This window comes from Onychomys torridus, chromosome 6, assembly GCF_903995425.1.
Source record: "Onychomys torridus chromosome 6, mOncTor1.1, whole genome shotgun sequence".
Taxonomy (NCBI): Eukaryota; Metazoa; Chordata; class Mammalia; order Rodentia; family Cricetidae; genus Onychomys; species Onychomys torridus.
Genome location: NC_050448.1, coordinates 39,079,709 through 39,104,874, shown reverse-complemented (window position 1 = coordinate 39,104,874; position 25,166 = coordinate 39,079,709). Strand labels below are relative to the sequence as shown.

Genomic DNA, 25,166 nt, shown 5'->3' with positions numbered 1-25,166 from the left:
GATTAAAACACAGTATGTACGTGTATGGGATTTTTTGAAGAATAAATACAAATGTTATTTTAAAAACACCCATAAGAGCCAGGAATTTCAAAAGCCAAGCATCATAGCAGTTAAGATTTTGAGATCTCCAAGGCTGAGCTACAAAAGGCTTATCCTCCAGAGGTTGCTGAACATAGCGTTTTAAGGATATTTAGGAGAAAATGTGTGCTGATATGAGAATGTTTCCCACACAAAGGGGAAGGAGGTCTTATGAGGAGGGAAGACTATTTTTAGAGGGATTATTGTTAGTTTGAATGCTGATGGTAAATGACCATCTGAGTGTTAAAATAAAGAGTCCTGGTGGATTTTCAGAGAGCTTGGAATGAAAGAGACAACTTTTCTATGAACCCTGAATGAATACAAGCCCGAAAGTTATGACTTCTCATTGAACATGTACCCCATTAAAATTCCTCTGTAACTGTGGAGGAGTAAAAGCACATTGTTTAATCAGAGATGATGAAGTAACCCTCATAAATGTGCACTATCAGACATCTTTAGAAAGATGTCTGCAGCTGGAGTGATGGTGCATGACTTTAGTCACAGCACCCACAGGGGTGGGGGGTAGCCAGTCTCTATGAATCTGAAGTTAACATTGTCTGCATAGTGAGTTCCAGAATAGGCGGGGATAACAATGAGACACTTTCAAGAAGAAGAGGAGGAGAAAGATAGAAGAAAATGAGGGAAAGGGAAAAGTAGGGGAAAAATAACAAGGAGGAGAAGGGGAAGAAAGAAATGAAGGAGAAGAAAAAAACGAGAAGTTGTCTGAATCTCTGAGAGAAGTATGAGAGGTGATGACCCCAAAACTCTATCACAGTAAAGAACAGAAGGGAATCAGTGCCTCCAGACAGATACATACTGTCCACTCCTGTCAGATGCACTCATGAAAGCGGCCACGGCCATCTACGCACAGCCACTGAGAAATTGAACAAAAACACTAAAACACCCACTATTAAAGCCCAATCATGAAGTTTTCACATGTAAGCTAACTATGGAGAACAAGGGTAATATAGAAACCTCTCACAAAATGCATGAGAATCTAGTATTTGCCTTGTCTTTGCTGGAGTTTTAGAAACTAAGTATAATTGATTTAAGCATGTACCTGCTCCACAGCTTAGTACAGTTCTCTCTTCAAAATGTTAGTATTCCTACACGTGTGACTTCTAGGTAGCAAGGCAAAGAGTTAAGCTCAGGAGCCTGGGTGTCTTCTTATTCCAGGGTTTACGCTCAGCTCAGAGCTGAGGCTGTGTTAGTCTCAGCTTTGAGCCTAAGAGTGGAATTGTGCTATGTTCTTTCCTAGAAACATGACTGGGCACAGGCCCTGCCTGACACTAGGGTGAGCTTTAGTCTGGGACTGGAGTAAAGGCTAAGTAAACTGAGACCGGGACTTGGGGTGGAGCCCTGGGCTGTATCTGGATCTGAGCCTGAGTTTCCACAGCAAGCAGAAGTCAAGGGTGCTGCTTAGCTAAGGAGCCTTGACCCTGACCAAACTGAGAAAACCTACACCAGTTCTTTACTTTTGTAAGTGTGTGTGTGTGTGTGTGTGTGTGTTTATGTGTATGTTGTGTGAGTGTGTGTGGCTGTGTTGGGGTGCATGCATGCATGTATGTGTGCTGTTTGTGTGTTTTGTGTGTGTGTGAGTATGTGTGTATATGTGTGTGTATTGTATTGAGTATGTGTGTGGGGGTGTGGGACTGTGTGTGGCTGTGTGTGAGTGCATGCATGCATGTGCATGTTGTTTGTGTATTGTGTGTGTATCTGTATATGTGTGTGTTATTGTGTGAGTGTGTAAGTAGGGGTGTGGCTACACATATGCGTGTGTGTGTGTGGGGGGGGTGCATGTGTGCAGGCATGTGTTTGTATGAGTGTGTGTATGTATGAGGATACTTGTGTGCATGTGTATGTTATGTGTGAGTGTCTGTATGTTTGTATATATGTGTGTATTATGTTTGTGTGTGCATGTGTGGTGTGTGTGTGTGTGTGTGTGTAGCTCAAGATAAATTTAAAAATTTGTGACAGTTTCTTATTCTTATTTAAGACACATGCAATTGTTTCTGCCAGTCTGTTTGTATTAAAAGAATGCAAATAGATTTTAATATTGAAGTGAGACATTTGCAAGGAAGGAAAATCTGTTGTTAAACACCCATATAATTCAGATTTTATTTGTATTTCACTTTGAATAGCATTGCCTGTGACATCACTTCATCTTTAGTAGCACAGAAGGTAGAAACATATATTTATATTTTTATATTTCTCATCATAGTCTTTCCTGACATTCGTTCTTCTAAACTAGAATTATTTAATTTTTTGTTAATTTTGTTTTTATTTTATGGAGACAAAGATCTCACTCTTTAATTATGGCTTGCCTAGAAATCACATCACATACACTCATATCAGCTTGGCCTCAAACTCAGGCCTATCCTCCTGCCTCTGGGTTCTCCTGTTGGTATTGCAGGCTTGAGCCACCTGCTCAACTTCAGTTGAAACATTTGGAACTCTAGCATGTGTATAGAAATAACATGTTCAGTAGCTCTGATTAGTGGCTCTGATGTCCAAGAAGTTCAGGGTCATGAGAAAATTATCACCCATGACCTTGGAGAGTAAATACCACTATGAAATTCAAAAATGACATTGTTAAAAATTGTACCATTGCTCAAAATACTTAAAAGTTTTATTTTATTTTAAAGTTTTGTTTTGTTTTGTTTTGTTTTGTTTTTGTGTGTGTGTATGCATGTGTACACGTGCGCACAAATATGCATGCAGGTGCCAAAGGAGCTCAGAGATTCTCACGAAGCTGGAGTTACAGACATGTGTGAGCTGCCTAATAGGGATAATGAGGACCAAAGTCAGGTCCTCTGCAAAAGCAGCAGCTGCTCTTAACCGTGAAGCCATCGTCCTAGCCCTTCATAGTACTTTTTACTTAAATGCTAATAGAAAATTTTATTGAAGCTGTTTCTTAATGCTATACCAGCCTGAATCACATAGTTTTAATGATTGTCCATGATGCTGGTCTCTGGGTCTATACATTCTGCTGTGAGTCACAGAACCTTGTCCTCTGGAATCTCTCCTGAAAGAACTGAGGATTCCATTTTTGGCTTTCTTTATTAATTTTCCCTTTATGCAACTTGTGGATAATAAACCATTCAACTAACTGAACTATGATTTGATTATTAGAAACAAAACACTAACAAATGGTGAGAGAAGAAATGGCTGAATAGATTTAAGAAATATCAAGTGTTATGAAGAAGTGGCAGAAACGAATTGTGTGGTCAGAGTTAGATTGACAGAACTGTCTGAAAGTGTTCTCTGATGTTGCAATAATAAAACCAGAAACTAACTATTTCCTACAATCTCATGCCATCTCTGTTCTCTCTTTGGAGTTTGGTAATGCAGATAACTCTCCCGAAAACTTATGCCATTGCACAATTTGTAGTGCAAAGAATCCTCAGAGGAGAAATGTAGCAGGGTAATGACTGAAGCTGAGCCAGAGGTGCTCCTAACCCTATATGCTGATTTCTCTGGGGCTGCAGGAGCCCTCTCCTTCATTAACTTTGCACACCTTCACAGCATACTTGAACTCAGAAAGGCCTCTACCTTCTAATCCTTAAAATGGAGACAGTAATACCTACTTTGAAACTTGTTAGGAGGCAATGATTCCATTCAGTTAGAACCACTGAAATTTGTAATAGTAAACACTATATCTGGATGAGTTTAAATGTTATAGAGAGACCCTGGATAGAACAAGGACAGTTTGAAAAGGAATGAGAAGTGTGTGTGTGTGTGTGTGTGTGTGTGTGTGTGTGTGTGTGTGTGTGTTATTTGTGCATGTGCTACGTGTGTTATATGAGCTTGCAAGTATGTGCATGAGCATGTGACTATGCATGTACAAACAAGGAGTAGAGACGAAATGTCTTCCTCAGTCTCTCTCTGCCTTCTATTTTTCCAGACACTGAACCTGAAGCCTACTGATTTGGCTAGGCTGGTGGGCCAGTGAACTTCAGGAGCTTGTCTCTGTTCCTCCTCCCAACCTGTGCTGGGATTGCAGGGACACACTATTGCGCCCAGGTTTTTGTTTTTACGTAGGTCCCGGGGATCCATACTCCAGTCTTCATGCATGTACATCAGGCACATTGCCAAATGATGGATCTCCCCAACCTGATAACATTTTAAAAAGAATTGTTCAACTGGCCTCAAGTACAAGAAGTTTGAGATTATTTTCTACATAAAGTAGTTTCAATTATAGGATCTCCAAACAGAAAAATACCTAGGATTACTCAGATCCATTTGAGATATGTTTTTTTCTTCAATGCTTTCAGTTATAGAACACATTGCTTTGCAAGGTAGCCCATTTCATTTTCAGACAGTCATCGAGACAGAGTGTATTGTTTTCTGGAGCTGGAATAATCTTTTTGTTGTTGTTATTTTTTTCTTACAATATATTTTAATCATATCCTGTTCCCCTTCCCAACTCCTTCCAGATCCTTCCATCTCCTTCCCACCCAACTTCAAGTTCTTTCCTTTTCCCCCAAAATAAACAAAAACAGCCACGAAATAAATATCAAAGCAAGCAACCACAACCAACAAAAGCAATTAGACAAAAATAGCAAAGTAAAACTAAACTAAACAAAAAGTGCATACAAAAATAATCACAGAGTTTGTTTTGTATTGCCCAACTACTCCCGGACATGTGGCCTACTCTGAAGTATAGTTGATATAATTTATTCTTTTCCTTCCCCAACACGTATCAGTTGTTCATATCTCCTTAGTTATGGCAGAGACTTAGTGTCTACTTCCCCTTCTCAGTGCTTGGACTTTGGTTTGAACCTGTGCTGGGAATGTAAATGCTGTCACAGTCTCTGTGAGTTCATATGTATCAAGTCCTGTTGTGTATGGAGGATCCTGTTTTCAAATTTTATGCTGCTTACTGGATACACTCTACCTCATAGCAGTACAAATGCAATGGAATTCCTTCTTATTAGGTAGCTCTTTCAAATATTCAAAAACCTTAGTCCATTCTACCCACTACAACAAATTCCCTAATAAAATTGTAAGGCTTATAGGAAACAAAAATATATTGCTCACAATTTGGAGGCAGAGAAGTTCAAGATGAAGATATTGGCAGATTCTAGGTCTAATGCAGGGTGCTTCCTGTTTCACAGACTGCCATTTTCTTGATGTTTTCACATGGTAAAAAGGAGAGAGAAAGCTCTCTTGTTACTCTTGTTACTCTTTTATAAGGGCAGTGATTCCTCTTATGAGAATTCCACCCTCAATACCTCACCACCTTCAAAACATTCACATCCTGATATCCTCCCTAGGTAATTTGTTAATAACTGGGAATTATTTTAGTAATATACAAATTTTGGGAAGATGAAGACTAAAGCAATAGTATCTGTCCTAGATTTCTTTCTGTTTCTCTAACAAACACTATAGCATTTTACGGGAAGAAAGGATTTACTTGGCTTTTACTTCTAGATTGTGGTCCACAGCCTTGGGCCACCTGCTGAGGGAATGGTGCCACCCATGGTGGGCTGGGCTGCCCCACATCAAGTAACAATCAAGGCAACCTATCACAGATGTATCCACCAGCCACTCTGCTATATGTATTAGATTTTACAGAATGTTCTCTTTATTCATAGTTGTGTTAGTTAGGGTTACTATTGCTAGGATAAAACACCATGACCAAAAGCAAATTGGGAAGAAAGGGGGTTTTTTGGCTTATGCTTCCACATCAATGTTCCTCACTGAGAGAAGTCAGGTCAGGAACTCAAACTGGCAGGAACCTGGAGGCAAGAGATAATGGAGAGGCCATGGAGGGGTGCTGCTTACTGGTTTGCCTCCTGTAGATTTCTCAGCCTGCATTTTTATAGAAGTCAGAACCACCAGCTGAGAGACAGCAGCACCAACAATAGCCTGTTCCCTACCCCATCACTCACTAAGAAAATGCCCTACAGCATGATCTTGAGGAGGCATTTCTTCAGCTGAGGCTCCCTCTTCTAGGATGACATTAGCTTGTGTCAAGTTGACATAAAATTATTATAGGGCTAATTGCCTTAGCTTTGTCATAGACCATCTCCCTAAAGTTAATTCTGAGGCAAAATGTAGCCCCTGTATGAATCTTGCAAGAGAACATGACTGTTCAACTGTGTGTCCCATGAGTCAGTCCCCTGAGACTGCACATTCTTTTCCAATCTCAGAATTTGTTTAGCTTATATGGCAGACTTAACCAAGTAGCACAGCTGAGTCTCAGCTCATGGTACAACACACTGCCACTCTAAGGCAGTGGTTCTCAACCTTCCCAACACTGTGACCCTTTAATACAGTTCTTCACGTTATGGTGACTCTCAACCACAAAATTATTTTTGTTGCTACTTCATAACTGTAATTTTGCTACCTGTGTATTCTAATGGGTGACGCCTGTGTAAGAGTTGTTTAATCCCAAAGTGTTGAACACCACTGTTCTAAGGTTTGTGCACGGCCAAGTTTAATACATAAGTAACAGCAAACATTCTGAAATGGTAGGGTACCCCGCAAAGGGGCTGGAAGGTTCTTGCATGAGTGATTCCAAACTGGAGTGACTCGAAGACAGAAACAATTACACATTCTATTAACCCTCTATTTCAGAAGAAGTTCCTTCAGATCAGTTTGTAACATTTATGGACCAAAAGATACACATTCTGGGATGTACTTTAAAATAATATAGGTGAGGTTAAAGAAAAAAAATCTTGGCTAGAGAGATGTCTCAGCAGTTAAGAGTACTGGCTGATCTTCCAGAGGACCCAGGTTCAAATCCTAGCACCAGTATGACAGCTCACAAGAATCAGTAAATTCAGTTCAAAGGGGTCTGAAGTCCTCTGCTGGCCTTCAATGAGTATTTCTGGTACATGAAACACAGACATGCAGCCAAATCACCTATAAACATAAAATAAAATCTTAAAAACAGTCTCCTTGAACTGATAAATATTGAACCTACATCGAAGCAATATTGAAGTTTCACTTACTGTTTTGGCTTGTTTGTTTGTTTTGTAAAGTGGTGCTGGAGACTGAACCTAGACTCATGTGAATGCTAGTACTATTGGTTTGCTGTTATTGTTATCTTATTATTATTTTTCTAAATTAAAAAAGTAAAGGTTTTTAGATTATTGGAAAGTTAATACAGCTTTCTGTCAGTTCAGATTCTGGCAGTTAGACAAAAGCCAGGTGCCTCAGAAACTCCTACGGCAGGTTCCCCTTTACCAAAGGAACCTTTTCCTTATCACTGACAGAAAGGCTGTGTGCTGCCTATCAGCAGACCAAAGTGAATGCTGGTCCTCAGGACTCCCTAGAGATCACAAGAACCTGTTACATGTTCCAGAGTCCATGCTGGCATCCTGGCTTTTGGGGTTCTCAGGGGCTTCCCTTTGCCCAGCACCTCATTCCTCCTTAGAACCCTGATACTTTGGTTCTGTTCCCTCTTTTTTTTTTTAATAATTTTTTTTTATTTCCAGGCTGGCCTCGAACTCGTGATCCTCCTGCCTCTGCCTTCTTCAGCAAATCCTACTGGCATGCACCACCACAACTGGCCTGTTCCCTCTTTTGTCTTCCTCTCTTAATCCTGCCTCTATGCCCTCTTTTGGTCCTCACTCTTGGTCCTCTTTGTCTTCCTCTCCCATTATCTCCCACTCTCTTCTCTGGCATGACCAAATGCAGTCTCATAGCCACGTTCAGTCTACTGCTTTCTCTCTCTGCTCTGGGACCTGCTAGATGCACACTGTTGGGCTCTTTCTCATATCTACAACAAAAACCATGTGCTTGATTGTACCTTGGAGCAGGAGGCATGCTGTGAGTTTATACATCTGGTGCCAAAAGCCTCAGTTTACACAAGTTCAATGTACCTTTATCATTTCTACTTCATAAAATTCTAAGCAAATATTTGTTTAATTTTCCAATATATACTTGGAGTTAAACAGTTAAATACCATATTGGGAAAGAAAGATTTCTTATAAATGAGATGATTTACTGAAAATAAGAACGTTTTTGATTGTGAAAGCCTGGTGAAATGTCAAATGATTTTAAAAAAAATAGTCATAAAAAGCTCTTTTTGAGAAAAATATGTTACCAAACCAAGTGAATGCTTTCCAATGAGGCCACTTCATTCAAAAATCAAATATATTCCCAAATACATACTTAGTAATTATTCGGTAGCTTTGCAAAATGAATACTTTTAGATCTTTTCAGCATATCAATGTCACTAAATGCAGCATAAAAGTCAACTTACAATCCCTCCCTTCTCAAATTCAACATTTTCCAGTTGTTGTCAAAGTTTAAAATTCTTTCATTGTTCTCAAGAGAAATCACTTCATTTTTCTGTTTGTGATATGATATTGTAGGGATTATTTCACTGTTCATTTTATATACCTAAAATTTAATGTGTTATCTATCCATTATAGTGACCTTTAAATTTTTAAGTTTTTGGAGAGTTTGATGTAGAAGTACTATATTTACATGACTTCTATGCTTCCAACTACCTCTAACACCTCCCACATCCCCTCTCTCTCTCAAGTTCAAGATTTTTCTTAATTATTATTGTTACACACATTCTATATGCATACATCTACATGTATATTTAGGTGTGTGTGTATAAAATCTACAGAGTCCATTTAGTGTTACTCTTAAGTATATACATATGTATGTATGTATGTATGTATGTATGTATGTATGTATGTATGTATCTATCTATCTATCTATCTATCTATCTATGTAACCTATCGGGGACTCTTCCCTGGAGAAGATTGATTATTCTTCTCTCAATAGTCATTGATTGCCTCAAGCACTTCATCTAGTAGTGAGCCTTTGAAATTTTTCTTTTCTGCATTGGCATGTTGATTGGTGTTGGTATTATTTGAATCTTGTTTAGTCAACCATATTGTTTAGAAAAGTCCCATGCAAGAGACAATGTATGAGAATGAATTTCTGGGAGGAAAACCAAGGACAAAATTTAAGGGTATACTGGAAGCTGTTTATGCTGGATAAAGACAACAGAGAAAGTGGGACAAGGACAAGGACAAGATGATATCTGAGAAAATAAATACTTAACCATTCAGTGAGTTTTGTTTTCTTTGTTGCTTAAGCCTTCTACTTCCAAGAGAAAAAAGAAAAAAACTTTCTAAAAAGTTCTGATCTAAATAAAAATTCTTGAAGGTTCTATCTGTACTTCAGTGTAAGCTGCTCAGCCTTTAAGTGCGACAACTGTCTTCTCCTAGAGACACCAATGATGTCTGAAACTGCATACTGCTGGAATCATTGTCTTTACCATACTGTTCCTTTTTTTTTCCCACAGGCGAACCCCAGCTCCAGTCTCTGATCAATACTCTGGAACAGGACAGACCTTTGTAGGACTTTGATTATCTCCAAATTCATAAGGATCTGGAATTATGTCTCTCCTTCCATGCAATTCTAGTTACCTTGGTACATTTCTATATTTGCTAAGACTATAATACTTATGTCTGTTTGTGTGTATAATACCCTGAGATAATTAAAAGGAAGTACTGTTTATTTATAGCCCCATATACAACAGAATGCCTGGCAAACATTAAGAGTCTCAAAAGATATTTATTAAAAAGTGGGTTCATTGCAGAGTAGGCAAGCTGTCACCAAATTCCACCTGTATACAAAAACATGAATTTTATGCTTATTTTTAGTGAATTAGGATCCATCTCCTTATCAGTGTTTTACTTTATCTCATCAGTCCTTGCTGTAGAGAGTTTAATGTGCAAATGGAACACAGGAAGGAAATGATTGACTAATATAGTGAGACTTTGTCCGCTCCATTCATTTGTGAACATGACAGAATTGTAAAATGTCAATGAGTTTCCTCCTTTATGCTGTGCCTACTCAGAAGCTCTAAAATCCTGCACAAGAATTAATATGGGGTACCAAATGCTTGTGAAAGCACATGCCTCACTGGCTTTCTTACATAAGTTCACACTTTGTTTTTCCTTTGCTCCAGATGCATTTGCCTGCATCCCCTTGGGATTGTTGAATCCAAGAGTTCTGACTAATTCTGTACCCCCATACATCTTCCCTTTCATCTAGCATCCCAGATTCTCATGGGCACCAAAACGATTACCAGATGATTATACATGTCATCATTTCAAAATAACTTACTGTTTTTTTAGGTTAATCATATGAAAATACTCACTTTTGTCTTTCATTACTTATAGGTGTGCCACTGTGTATGCTGGTTGTTTACAAAGGTCTGATGCTTGAATCTCAGTGCTTTGCAATATTGGAAATAAATAACTTATCTGGAATCAGGTCATATTTACCTTTCTTCAAATAATTCAGACATTAGTCTTACAGGCTCCCGCCAGAAGAAAAATCCATGGGACTAACATTGTGCCTGTCCTTAGCACTGCCTGTGTTCTCTGTGTAAGACCATTTCCCTGGATGAGATACAACTCAATTTGCCTGTGTGACTGTGTTTTGACAGTGGTGACATTCTGTTTACCCTTCAGAGAACCCTTTCTGCATGCAAACCACATGCTGCTTTCCCCAGTGATAGACATAGTAAATGTTAAGTGTGGTGATAATTCCACAAGTATACGTTAGTCTTACAGAAATTACTAACTTTCTGACAAAATGTTTATTACTCAGTTTGTCACATATTTGAACATGACAGGAAGCTTGTGCAATGCGTGGAAGCTAACCCCAGCATCAGCAATGGCTTATCAAGTGTCAGGATGGCTCATTTCATCCTTCCCCACTATCATCATCATCTTACAGCTAGCCATGAGTGAACTGGAGTTAGTACATATACTTTTGCATGCTTAATACAACTTTCTATAGAAAGTCATGATGTTGACATTCTTTACATTGACTGCAAGCTCTATTCTCAAAAATTAAACATTATATGACAAAAACTACATTTTTTTTCCAGGAACAAAACAATTAAAAATCTTTCCCGAGATCAGTCCTTTCATATAACAACAATGACCCATAGTTGAGAAAACACCTCTGTGCTTAGATCTCTCGAGATTAAAGGCTAAGGTGGTCATTTGGACAGCATTTCACAAGGAAATGCCATGGAGAATTCATGTTCAAATAGAATGCTAGAGCAAGATTCTGGCATATGTTCAAGTCAGGCAGATCTAAGACTCAAAGCCATCTCTGACCCTGTTTCTGGAAACATCTTTATGAAATCTCTTAAGGCCTGTTTCAACAGTAGCACATGGGGGTGAGGAATGCCACAGGCCTAGTCAGTCTATGTAGCAAAGCTAGAAACTATGCACAGAATATTCCTTGCTTCATTTCTCCTTGAGAATGATGCAAATATATCACTGTAGCAGTACATTTTACTTATTGACCCAGGTAGGATGGGCCAAGGTGACATGAAAGTTGATGTAAAATGATTTACCATCTTGAGAAACCAGGTCAAATTGCTATTTTTCTAGCTAGAGCCAATAGCCCAGGAAATTTTGTGATTTAAACATAAAGTTACTTTCAATAGAAAGCCAGTAAAAATAGGTCTTCTAATTAAGTATGTTTTGTATGATTAGTGCGTGGGAGAATATGGCTATGGCTCATGGATTTTGCTGGAAATCTGATTAAAACAGGACTTTCTGTGTCATAGGGCAGGATTACATTATTAAAGATCCTTTATTACAAACATTACAGAGGTGGTCATTACTTAGGAAAAAAGAACATTTCTATCTAGGCAGAGTACATGGCCTCAAGCTTGTTGTGTCTTGTGAAAATGTTGTTCCTGGGTTCCACCCTCTATGACAAGGTTCAAAACAATTAAAGAATTTCATATCCTGCCTCTGTACCTGGAATGAATCAGACAGGAGCCCATCCTCACATGGTTTAGGAGTCTTCTTCCATAGTTCCCATATCAGCAGATTTCACTGAGGTTAATCACATGATGATCTCCCAAGTCAACATCACCACAGATGATCTAAAGTTGACATGCAAGTATTATTCCTTCCTTGCCCGTGTGGTGTGGTGAGTTTGTCACTGTCATGGTCTCTGGAGTTCAGCCATATAACCCTGAGCCACCACTAAACTCCACACTTGGATTTCGGCATCTATTAACACCACTAGCTTTGATGATAGTTCGCATACAAAGCGACAGAGCCTAGCACTCTTTTTTTTTTTTTTTTTAATCTCATTTTATTTATTTATTTATTTATTTATTTAATGGCCTGACTGCAGTTTCCCCTCCCCCCTCCTCCCGTCCCCTCTGCCCCTCTATTCACACCTCCTCAGTAACCGCTCAGCAAGGGGCAGGCCTCCCATGGTCTTCAGCAAAGCATGGCATATAAAGCTGCCACAAGACCAAGCACCTCTCCGTATTCAGGCTAGACAAAGGCAATCCAGCATGGGAACTGGTTCCCAAAAGCCACTCCAAGTGCTTCTGCTGTCATTGCCAGGAGTCCCACATGTAGGGCAAGCTGCACAGTGGTCACCTGTATGCAGAGGGCTTAGGTCTGTTTACACAGGCTTCCTGGTTGTTGTTTCAGACTCTGTGAGTTCCCATGATCCAAGCCTGGCATACTTTAAAGCTCTCCCTGAGTGAAGTGCCATCTTTTGGATTAAATATTTAGAATGAAATTTGGTGCCTGAATTCTGATCAATAATATGTCTGTCCCTCTAAGGTTCTGAAAAAGTTTCTAATAGAAATCCAAACTAAAGAAAAAGAAGAGGACACCTGGTTTGGTACTAATAACCATGGATTAGAAAGTGAACTGGACCCTAAGATCACAGCAAGGTTTCTAGACTAATCTGCACCTGCGGATCTAGAGACAACAGCTGGGAAACCTTGGGTGTTGATTGCTTCCAGATCTCGTATGTTGGAATAGGAACAGAAGGAAGACTGTCCCAGGATGGAAGGCAGGTCTGAATAAATGCTGATTTGATTTTATGCATGTGCACATGTTGTGTGGTTTTTCCTGACCTGCTGCACTCAATACTTAAACAGCTCATATTCTTCACTGAATGACAGAATACATCTCCTGCTGATGATAATGGACAGAAGAGAGAGGAAGGGGGGTGCTGAAAAAGGAACATGCTGTATTCCAGCACCAGTGTAGTGTATATGATTGGGCTTAATCTTGATGTGACCTTCTAATGCAATCTCATCATTCCTGTGTTCTGTCTGCACACCTGTCTCAGCTGGTGTCCTTGTCTTCCTTCGACAATGAGTAGGACAATATTTTAAATGGGAATTCAAGCTAGTATGGAATGTAGAGTTACCTTATATTTTTAAGCCTATTTTCTTCTAGGAGGAAATGATTCTGCTAATGGTTTAGTAAGTAAAATTTAGTCACAATTCTTAACCCCCCCCCAAAAAAAAAGTGTCTGTAAGATCTGAGGACATGTGAAAAACTGTGTGAAGGGTTCAGGAGTGGAGATGTAAAAGGGAAGTATAAACCCAAGGAAAGGTAAAATGCACAGACATAAAAGGGACTGACTGATGTTCCTGTCCTTTTCAAAACAACCTTTGGACTTTTTACATAGCGACAGGGCAATGTTCAGGGAAACAACCCAATATATGTGGAATTGATAGTTCCTTGCCTCTTGTTTTCCAGTTTCTGATATTAATGATTTTATTTTATTTTACAGATTCGTTTACTTAATATGTGTGTGTCTGGTTGTTTGTATATGAACCATGAGCATGCAGGTGCTCAGGGGGTCTAGAATGTGGCATCTGATCCCTTGGAGCTGGAGTTACTGGGAGCTGGGAGCTTCTCCATGTGGGTGCTGAGAATGTAACCTAAACCTCTTCAAGAGAAGCAAGTGCTCTTAATGTTGTGCTCAAGGCCCAATGATGTGTTTTAAAGTTCCCTGTTTAGAGGAGATGGGATTGGAGGTGACATCTACTCTATTTCTACAGCATCAGAATATGACATCAGAATTCCAGAAAGCACAATCATCATAGATACAATGAACTCATTTCTGTGTGCTTTATTTTTCAGTGACTATCAACACATTTAGAGTTCTGAAATGGTGAAATTTCTGAATCCATCTTGGGCATGTGTCTTCCATATTTGAGTAAAATTACTATGGAATTTCATCATGGCCAAATTTCCTGAGAGTCAAATTAGAACTTACCAGTTTCCATTGTTGAACATTTTAAATCCTACCAACATAAACTAAGATTCCTATTTGCCATAGCCCATCTAAAAGAAAGGGACTGATACATTACAGGTTAATTACAGTCCATGGTTAGTACAGAGAAACAAATTACATTGCTGTATTAAGAATTGCAATTATTTACATTTTTCAAGAATACAACTTCTAAAAATAACAGTTAATGGTGCATATTGACTTTCATTTATTTTTCACATAGTGTTTCAATATTGCAAGAATAAAAATAGCAAAGAATATTTCCTAACCATGATAATCAACCTGGCCAATGATGACATGCATATAGCATGATAATCTAGCTATCTTTTATTACTTTTACACTGATAGAAGAGTTCTTAAAATTAAGAAAGTTTTGGATCTTAAGTCCCCCAAACATTGACAGCATTAGTTCAGTTTTTTCAGTTCTTAGGTGATAATATCAATATCGTTTTATGCATATTTTCCCATACTCTGGGTACAACCTGAAATAAGGACAGAGAGCTGCTCTTCTGATATATGTATACCTATTTAAACAGACTAGCTGGGTGTCAAGACCCAGCTTGTACTCCAGCATTGTGTGTGACAGAGGAGCTAAAGCCTGGAGATCATGGTCTACTTGGTTTTAACTCAGCTGCAGAGCAATTTGGCTGAGTGAAGACCAGCATCCAGCAGCTCATGTCCTGAAGGATGTAAGGGACTTGAAGTACTGTCTCAGCTTACTAATCAACATCTCTCTGAAGTGGTCTCCCATGAGGAAGTAGAAGATGGGGTTGATGGCACTGTTCAGAAAGGCCAGAGGCCGGGTCACAATGTACAAGGTTTTGATGACTTCCTGGGAACATCCCTGTGGCCAGCTATCCAGGCGCGAGGCGATCCTCACATTGCGCATGATATGGTAGGGTGTGAAGAGTATAGAGAAGACCACCACTGCCAGGACCACCAGGCGCAGAGGCTTGTCCAGCGGCAGGGCAGTTACCTGCTGCCTACTCCTCATTCTTAGGAAGACTAGCATCTTGTAATAGAAGAAGCACATCACAGAGAGAGGAAGGAGGAAGCCCAACAAAGTCAGGCACAGGCTGTAAATGAGGTTGTGTTTAGGGTGTCCAGAACTTGCATAGTCTTTGCAGATGGCATCTTTGTCTGTTGGGTCAGAATTTATGAAAGGGAGTATGGGTAGGACTTCTAAGGTCACTAAGACCCAGACAGCTAAAGAGATTAGAACGGCAAACTCCTTCTTTTGCAGAACATGTTCTCGGAAAGGATACTTCATGAGTAGGTATCGATCGATGCTGATGAAAGTGAGGAAGAGGATGCTGGTGTAGAGGTTGGCATGAAGCAAGTATCGGTTGCCTATGCAGAGAACATCTCCATAGATCCAGTTCTCATTGGCATAACTCCTTATCAGCACCGGAAGGGTGCACAAGAAAGCAAAGTCAGAGATGGAAAGGTTAAAGAGATAGATGTTGCTGCTGTTCCAGTTCTTCAGACAGAAGAGGTACCCAAACACCACGGTGATGTTCCCAAACATCCCGAAAACGAACTCCATCCCGTAAAATGTGGATAGGTAGTACTTCTTCAGGATATTCTCTGCAGCCAGCCAGTTTTGACAAGATGAATTCTGTGACTAAAGCAGAAAGGAAATACAAGAACAAACTCTAGACTGTGACCAAGGACAAATGGTAGAACACTAATTGAAAACCTAACACTTAACTGTGGAGAGCTGGTGGAGAATACATATATTAGTCATGCATGGTGGGGTATATCTTTAAAACCAGGGCAGGGAAGAAGAGGCAATCAGAGCTCTGTGAGTTCCAGGACAACCTAGTCTACAAAGTGAGTTTCAGACAAACCAGGCCTATGAAGTGAGACCCTGTCTCAAAAGAAAAAAAATGTTCATACACATTAGCACACTGTATGCAAACACACATATTATATGTGTACACAACTATATTATTTCAACAAGGCTTCACTGAACATCTTCAGACTGTGTCCTTATCGCTGGATATGATGGCAAAGAGTAGAGCAGGCTGGCTAATGTGAGGCAACAGATGATTTCCTGGGAAGAATCGTGGAGAAATATACAGGATGCTGTCTTATAGATATGAACAAAAGAGAGTACTAATTAAAATGTTAGAAGACAAAAACTGACTCCTGCAATTTGTTCTTTGGCCTCCACACCTGTACATGAGCATGCTCATGCATGAGCACACACACACACACACACACACACACACACATGCACATGTAAATACACAAATAAATAATAAGTATAATGAAAATGTGAGTAAGTCTTGGGGTGGAGTGTGGCTTGCTGTCTGGAAAATAAGAACTAGATCTCTACCTGAAGAAGAGTTGTTTCCAGACACAGGAAAAACATGTGCCAGAGCTCAGCACAGAAACAAAAAGAAAGCTTAATAAAAAGGTAAGAGAAAGTGATTAAACACACAAACAAGAAGATGATGACTCTAACTCACCTTTGTATCTTCAGGGCCAGACACAGATCCCTACAAATTCTGCTGAGTTAACTTGAATTGATTTCTAACCCAGGAAATGGAGTAGGGCTGTTGATACAATTGTCATTTTGAATAGCTTTTACCTACTTGTATATAGTAAAGAATTTTTCTCATTTTATTCAACTAGGACATACTATTCCACTTTAAAATACAATCTCTTCAGATTTAAAACAAGATACTGAAAACCTAGAAATAATAACAATGGTCACCATGTCTTGAAAGCTAAGAGAGTAAGCAGGCATTGTGCTCAACACTTTCTAAGGACTGCTTTATTTAATACAAATGTGAAGTTGGGACTGATAGTAGAATCATTTGAGGAAGGCTTTCACTGAAGTGTAGAAACTTCAGTATCATGCTATTTTAGTCAGTTCCTGCGGCTATGGCAATATATCTTCTAGTGGGCAATTTAGCAATACCAGAACTACTTTACTTCTTTACACAGTTAGGGAAGTGCAAGACGAAAGTGCTAGCAGATTCGGTGTCTGGTGACGAGTCACGCTATTCTCCTGGCAATGACATAAGGGCATGGCAGCTCCCTAAATCCTCCGTTACAAAGGCGCTATCCCAATTATGACAGCAAAACCCTTAGCTTTCACAGAAGTCCTGCCATTCCAGCTTGTGGATTTTGAGAGCACTACACTCAGACTTAGCCCTTGCAGAGGTCACATTCCTAACTTTTCTAGTTTCATTTCTCTTGCTGAGACAAAATGCCCTGACAAAAAGTAGCTTAGGAAGAGTTTATTTAAACTCACAGTTTCCATTTCTAGTCCATCACGGCATGGAAGACAGCTAGTGCATCACACACACAGTCAAGAATAGAGCGAAATCAATGCATGTGTGCTCCTTTTGTTTTGCTTGCTTGTACTCAGCTGGATGTCTCCACATTTTTAGAGCTTAGGAATCTGCCTAGGAAATGGTACTATCCACCGTGGGCTGCATTTCCAACATCACTTAATTAAGACAGTTGCTCACAGGCCAACTCAATGTAGACAGTCTCTCACTGAGAACCTATGTCCAGGTAATTCTAGGTCATGTCACCTTGACCTATAGAACTCAGCACCATACCAACTAATAAAACATTGTAGTAAGACCCTCTGAATACTGATTCAAATCTCCAATATTCTGATAAATTCTCATTCTCTAGCAATAAGGCTACATTATAGCTGGAATATTTCAAGGACTTCAATAATCTGGAAATATGTTGATTTAAAAAAATTAGATCCCAATTATTTCTAAGAGTGAAAACAAGTTTGAAAACAAAATTTTCTAAAAATTTCCTGTTAAACAGGTTTCAGAGTATTAGTTAGAGCCAAATAATTATTTCATTGTAAGTACAAATAACCTGACCTGTTTTCATATAAAGCATTTAGACACTCAGCATTTTCTATGAGGAAGATATGTATAAAATATATCTACTTTTGTCAAATTCAAATTTTATTCAAGTTGATTGCTGGTATTTTGGCAGTGTTTTATTTATGAAAATACTCATAAATTTTAGATGACATCAGTATTTTATCATTATTCTTGTGAGGTGTGTGTGTGTGCTTGTGTATGTGTATAAGTGCATTTGTGTTCACATATGTATTTGTGTATTTGATGGCCAGAGGTTAGCACATATTTCCTCACACACTCCCTGATTTGTTGAGACAGGCTTTCTCTCTGAACCAGGAGCACACCAGTTGGCTAGAACAATTGTTCAGAAAGCATCAGGGATCCTCCTGTCTCTACCTCTCCAGCCTTGGGGTTTTCTGTGCCCCCCCTCTCTCTCTCTCTCTCTCTCTCTCTCTCTCTCTCTCTCTCTCTCTCTCTCTCTTGTGAAGCTGAGGATCGAACCCCAGGCCTTGCTAGGCAAGAGCTCTACCACTGAGCTAAATCCCCAGGCCAGCCCCACCTCTCTTTTTAACATGGGCTCTGGGCAAACACCTCAGGCCTTCATGCTTACACTTTACTGTCTGAGCCAGTTCCCATAAACACCGCTGGAGAAGCAAGCCTTGTGTTTTCATTCACTTTCAATTCTTTGTAGATGATGGCAAGGTTCATTACATCTCCCAATTTCATATTTCTTTCTGCTTTCAGACTTCTTTCCAGCTACTCCACCCTGCTCACCACAACCATCAGACAGCTGTCTTTGCCGCTTAGCTCACCAAGATGGAGAGTCTTCGTTGGCTCCTTCTGGAGCCACCTATTCTCAGGTCCACCTGCTCTTTGGATTGCTCCTTTTCTCCAGGACGTTTCAGACTTCTTCCACACACTGGATGTCACATCCCCAATGTTCCAGGTTTATTTCTAGATCCATTCTTCTGTATCTTGCCTACCAGCACTTAAACACCCTTGTCTATTAATCTGAAAAATTTGGCCCAGGTTTAAAGACGTTCCCTGCATGCCAGGTTGCCCTCCTCTTCAGGCTTGGTTTCTGGGGAAATGTCTCACCAAGTGCTTTGACATCTGGGCCCCATTTTCTGTCTAGTACTCCCTAATCTGGTTTGTGACTCTGAGTTCTTCAAACAGCCACCACATTTACCAATCCAGTGGTCAGTTTTTAACAGTTGATTTATTAGCCTGCAGTAAGATTGTTAGGAATACACGCTTCATTTGCCTTTTGTGACAAGGCAGAATCCTGGCTTCTTTTTCCTTTCCCTAGGTACTTTCTGCATCTTTTGTGGCTCAAGAGTGAGATGCTGATGCCTAGTCTCAGTTCTGACCTCCCTTCTCTGCACTCATCTTGGGTAATGTTATTCATGTTCAAGCTTTTGTAACATATCTCAGATCTGTCTGATGAATTCTAGTAGTTTATTCTATTGCTGTGGACTCGTTTCTTACAGGCATTTCTGACTTTAGAAATCCTATCTTGTTAGCCAATCTTTAAGCACCCTTTACCTTACAGTCAGCCGCAATTTAATCCCCATCAAGAACAAACTACTGAGCATTGTTGACTTTAATTTCTACATATTTCTCAAATCTGTCACTGTTGCTCACTATATATACTTCCATCGGTCTGCGGAAGAGAACAGTTGGATGTGTCATATTTTCCTGTTGTGCCCTCATGCCTTTTCTGGCTCTTGTTCATTTTACCTTTTTCACAAATAGCCAGTCTTGAAAAATCTATAGCTCAAAAATCAAATCATGTTGAGATCCTGTGTTAAAGTCCTTCCAAGGACTGAAGTCCAGGGTCTGACAGCCCATCTACCATCCCCCCAACCACTTCAGTTGCCCTGCTCTGTTCTAGCTCTGCCCTCCTCCTGCCCTCTGACTGCACAAAGCAGGCCCACTGTGCTGGCCCCGCCTGCATCTCTTCACCATTGCTTTTCCCCTCATGCCCATATATTTTTTCTCTCAGATGTCAGTTCAAAGATGCTTTCCCCGAGTGGGCTGTCTGTCCACCAAATCTAAATGAACTAGGTGCCCTCAGTGCATGCTTTCCATACCCATTAAATTTTGTCTTACCCATTTTTACAAAGTTGTTTTGTTCATTGCTTATCTTCTACATCTGCACAGTGGCTAATAGATACTATGTGGTCTGGAATTGCATGCTGAATAGAGAGGGCCAGAAACCTGACTGTTTATAACGCAGTTTCATGAATACTTCCTTCAAGGCTAGAGACATAGTAAATCCACAAAATGAGATCTACCAATCTACTTCACCATAAAAGCTTACCCTGTACATAATAGTGTGTATATATATATATATATATATATATATATATATATATATATATATATATATATATAATTAAATCAGTCACTATGGTAATGAGACCTCTGATTTATAAACATATTTGTATAAAGCTTCCACCCTCACTAAAGACATTCCTTTTTCCCAGATGGAGACTATTGAAGATATCGACAACTGGTAAATCTAGAGAATAAGGAACTGTAGGTTATCCAGCCCCAGTCAGTATATCTGCAGCCTCTAAACCTAAGGCTCTGACAACATTGGGGAACAGGGGCAGAATGACTTAAAATGCAGAGGAGCAGGTGCCTACTGTGAAATAGTGTCTTCTAGACATGGCAGGGAAATTGGACCCAGAAAATCTCAACAAAATGCCTGCATAAACAAGACTTGCTTAATGACAGCACCTGTTGAGATGCCAGTATGAATGGGAGAGATTTCAAAAGAAGACACCCTTAGATGAAGAGTTAATGGCAATCCACAACTGTTGGGAGAGGGGAAAACTAGTTTTCTCTAGGGATGAGTCCCCTGATGTTATTGAATCCCAAGTGATCACCTCTAAGCCTGTGTATGTACAGTCAGCACTAGATGGACTTAAGGATGGGTTATGTATACATATACTTGTACATCTATGTATCTATATTTGTATGTTTCTATCCACTAAGTATGTGTCTTTCTGTGTGTATACATGCATGTCTAACTAAAAATTACAGAATAATTTGAGGAAAGGAAGAGCACAGGAGAAGTTGGATGGGGGCGAGACAGAGGAAGAAATGATGAAAATATAGTACTGATGGATGAAATTTTCAAGAATTAAAAAAAAAATAAAGCAAAAAAGAAGGAGGGACATGGACTTTTAAACATGCATGGCTCATTTAACAATGGATGTTTCTCGCTGTTAGACTCAAATCTGCTGCAGCTTTCAATGCCCTGAATCTGGAAGCTTTTTCCTCCTTGCTTTCTGGAACATTGCAATCTTTTTCTCCCTTTTCTCAATTTGCCACCTCTTTTGTAGCTAATCCTTACTTGTCTAGGCTTTAACGTTGAAGTTCTTCAAGACTCAGTTTGTGATCATTATGTCATATAGGAAATACTGATTTGCTGGTGCATGCATTAAATGAAAATTAAGACATTAGAAAGTTTCCTTGAGATAAGAAACTCATTTGTTTCATTTTGAATTTCCTCTTCCTCTTTCTCTGATTATACCGGAGCCCATTTAAGCTGAGGAAGTGCCATGGATTTATGTAATTTATATGGATCACAAAATGGAATGGAAAATGTATCCACAAAGACATGTGCAACTCGATGCCTGGCTGCCAGTATCTACCAATCATCTAGTCAGGGGACAAGTGGAAGTGATGGAGAATTCTGTTTTCCAGTGATGCTGAGAGTCTGAATACTGATGGTTTAGTAAAAACAGAGACTACTAGGGCCAGTTAAGGAAAATAAATGGCTAAATTAATTGGTCACTTTTATTTATTATTCTGTACCTTTGTCTTGCTTCTCACAGTGAATCTTGCTTTAAGAACGAACACCCACCACCACCACCACAACTTTCAAAGTGTCTATATTCAGGTTGACTGTGTGGCTTTGGACAAACAGTTGGCATGCTCTTCCCTGTGTAAGACTATTGCTCCCACTCTGGGCATTCCTTAGTTGACTGTAGTTCTTTGTTAGGGTTGGGACCTCGTGGTCTCTCGCCATCCACTTCAGCATGTCTATTGTCCTTGTTCAGCTCAGTTTGGGCAGTCATGTTGGTGAGACTTTGTGGGTTCAGCTTCTGCCATTACTAGGAAAGACAGTCTTACAGGAAGCTCTCTAATCTTACAATCTTACAGTCTTCACGCCCCCCTTCCATAACATGCCCCAAGTCTTTGTTTTGGAAGTTGTTTTGTAAACAATGTCATATGGACTGAATAGGTGGTATTTTGAAATATACATGTTCATATGTGCATGTGACAACAATTAATGAAGAAACAGGCTGTGAATTGAAAGAGAGGAAAGAAGGGTATAGAGGGAGGTTTAGAGGGAGGAAAGAGAAGAGGAAAATAGTGTAATTACAATATAATCTCTAAAGTACAAGAAATAACTAAACAAACAAAAACAGAAAGTATGTGGATAAAGTACATATTGATTGTGTAATATAGTGTGGATACAAGTAGGAAAACATCAAAGAAAAATTTAAACCAATCAGTCCTAACATTTTTATACTTTAATTATTACTGAAATTTTGTTTGTTAAAATGCAATTCTGCTTTTCATGATGTCTTATAAGCTATTTCTTTAATATAAATGTTTCAACTAGTCATTCTTATAGCCCTTTCCACATTCATAATATTAACAGGTTAGTCTTTTCTTGAGATAGGCTATCCAATATTTGTAGGCTGATTCAACTTCACAAGGACACACTATTTTGAGACTATTGTCTTCCAAATTCAGTAATGAGTATCTTGGAGTGTGTTTTCGTTATGACATAATTATACAAATTAGAGAAGCAAAGTGTGTTCATTTAAGCAAAACTCCCAACACAAGGGGCATTTCTCAAGAAATATTACTGGCCTCTCGCTCTCTGGGAGCCATTCTGTTTATAGGCAATGGACATGCTGGCTAATATGCTGCTATTTATTCGAGTGAACCATTAACAGAACATGTTCTTTAAAAAACACATTGATAACTAAAGTGAAATCATTAGTAACTCTGTTAGAATTAATATGCTATAAGTAAACTGAATATACTCACAGGAGAACATTAGTACTCATTTTGAATTTGAACTGATGGAAAATTCATTATAACTAGTTCTCCTAAATATAAAAACAATGTATGCTCTTTACCAGAAATTTAGAAAATTGACATTAATAAAAATCCCCTTTATTCTAATAAAAATGTTTTTCTGTATCCTTGACCATTATAGAGCCTAACAGAAATTAAAATTTTAACTGCCACTGGAAAGTTACATAGTAATGAGGATATTTCAACAAGTTACTTTCATTAATTAACAATTTAAATGAAACTGTATTTGTATGTATAAAAATACAAGCAATTGGTACTCATTAATTACTTCATTTTTCTATATTCCACAAATGACACCAAAATACTAAAAATCATACTATATATCAAGTTACATCTTTCATTAAATTGTTAAAGAATAGCTTATACAGTTTGAAAAGTTCTGGTGAGAAAAATAACATTCACTTCTTCAATTTATGACTTTAGAAAATCTTATTCTTAAATACACTCATTTTGCTACATGTAAATACAAAATTTAAAGTTTGTAATGATTTAAAATTCACCCTATTATATCTTTCTTTAAATTTACCTAGTAAGTTATTTTTCACAGTGCAAGATAGTTTCCCTCTTTGTAAATACTTTTATTTATTTAAATCATTCTAATTATTTTTGCTGAGGCATTATCAAATACAGTAGACCTTTTAAAGTAAAATAAACTTAGTATTTAAGCACTAAATCAGTGCATTTAGTGTGAGTCATAAGAAAAAATGTGAAAGTCTGAGATGTGACTGCATTGCCCTTTGCTGCTTTACATCTACTTAGAAATAGTTCCCTGAGCACTGTTCAGCTCACAGGCCACTTTCAAAAGAAACCCTCCCCACAAAGCCTGGCCTTCCTTAATATGTTCAGGAGGCATGGGCTATAGTATCCCTTACCATTCTGCTGACGGCCTCTCTCTTGACAGAAACTCTGCCAGGAACTGGAGACAGCTTCTGACCCAGTGCTGTGTTGCTGGACATGGCCAGTGCAGTCTGATTTGCATATCATGAAGCCAAGATTAATAATTCAAAAGGCAGGGGGTAATTTATTCAGATAAATCTACAAATGATGCCGAGGAACTCTTGAAGAATGAAGACACACTACAGATGACTCATTTTACAGAAAACACTTTTAACAAAGATGTATTGAGAACACTCTAATTGAAATTATTGTATGCACTCCCAAAACAGCAAAGAAGCATTCTTTCTTTCCACGTGTATGCACACATTTAGATAATAAAGAATAGCAAACACTTTATGTTTAATATATAGTTGGAGTCACTTTTCCCCTTGCTTTTCACATTTTTGGTTACTTCTATATTAAGCATATAATAACTAAACTGCTTCATAGAAATCCCGAGGGAACTATAACTTGAATCCTTGGAAGTCAGTCTGAACATGCACCCTATCAGTGTGCTGTTGAAAGGCTGCTAGAACTTTTGATTGTATCCATTTTATTTCCGATGCTTAAATTCAGGAGACATAAAAAAGTACATCAAATGGCTAGGGATTAAGGAAAAAACACTATCTAAGTTGACAATCTCAAGAGATGGCAATAGACACATCCCAGTCAGTGCCCTGAATAAGCACCCAGAAGAGCCGACCAACCATTTCAGACAGGAAACACACCTGGCCTTTTCTCAGAGCTACATCACTTTTATATTCAAGTAAACACCTGGTTTGCTTGACCTGAGTCATAGGGATTATACTGAGGATTGTGCTAGGGTCTGAGAAATAATCACAGGCATTTCCTACTTACAGAGGGAAAAGGATAGAGATTACTTTTGAGTATAATTATCAGAAAGAGAATGTGTTGGAGTAGCCAGTCAGGCTGGTTCATTTTAGACAACTCTTAGGCAGACTCCTCCAAGCTGAAAAAGCACAAGAGAGTATTTTATAAATTTTGACTGCCATTATGAGGGGGGCAAGATGATTCCCTCTTTGTGGGTGCCTGAAGTTCCCCAAAGCTTCCGTTTCTTTGCCCTACTTCCTGATAGTAAAAAAAAAAGTGGTTTGTACTTCTCTTTTTTTCCAAGGAGAGGGTACCGCAACCTGATACCTTTGCTGTCCTGAGTCA

The 25,166-nt window shown here is 38.9% G+C and overlaps 1 protein-coding gene across 1 annotated transcript; it reads right to left on the bottom strand.

The window, feature by feature from the left end:
• Positions 1-14,815: 14,815 nt before the first annotated feature.
• Positions 14,816-24,700, bottom strand: Sucnr1 (succinate receptor 1). Its single transcript, XM_036189633.1, has 2 exons — positions 24,680-24,700; positions 14,816-15,760 (listed from the first exon to the last, which is right to left on the bottom strand). Exons 1-2 carry the CDS (start codon positions 24,698-24,700, stop codon positions 14,816-14,818), a joined length of 966 nt encoding a protein of 321 aa, XP_036045526.1.
• Positions 24,701-25,166: the final 466 nt, after the last annotated feature.

Excerpts from the sequence above, each read along its gene's own strand:
- Sucnr1 (XM_036189633.1), bottom strand. The coding sequence starts at position 24,700 with ATGGTTGGTCGGCTCTTCTGG. Across the intron at positions 15,761-24,679 it reads TGGTTGGTCGGCTCTTCTGG|AATTCATCTTGTCAAAACTG; the intron begins GTGCTTATTCAG and ends CTTTAGTCACAG.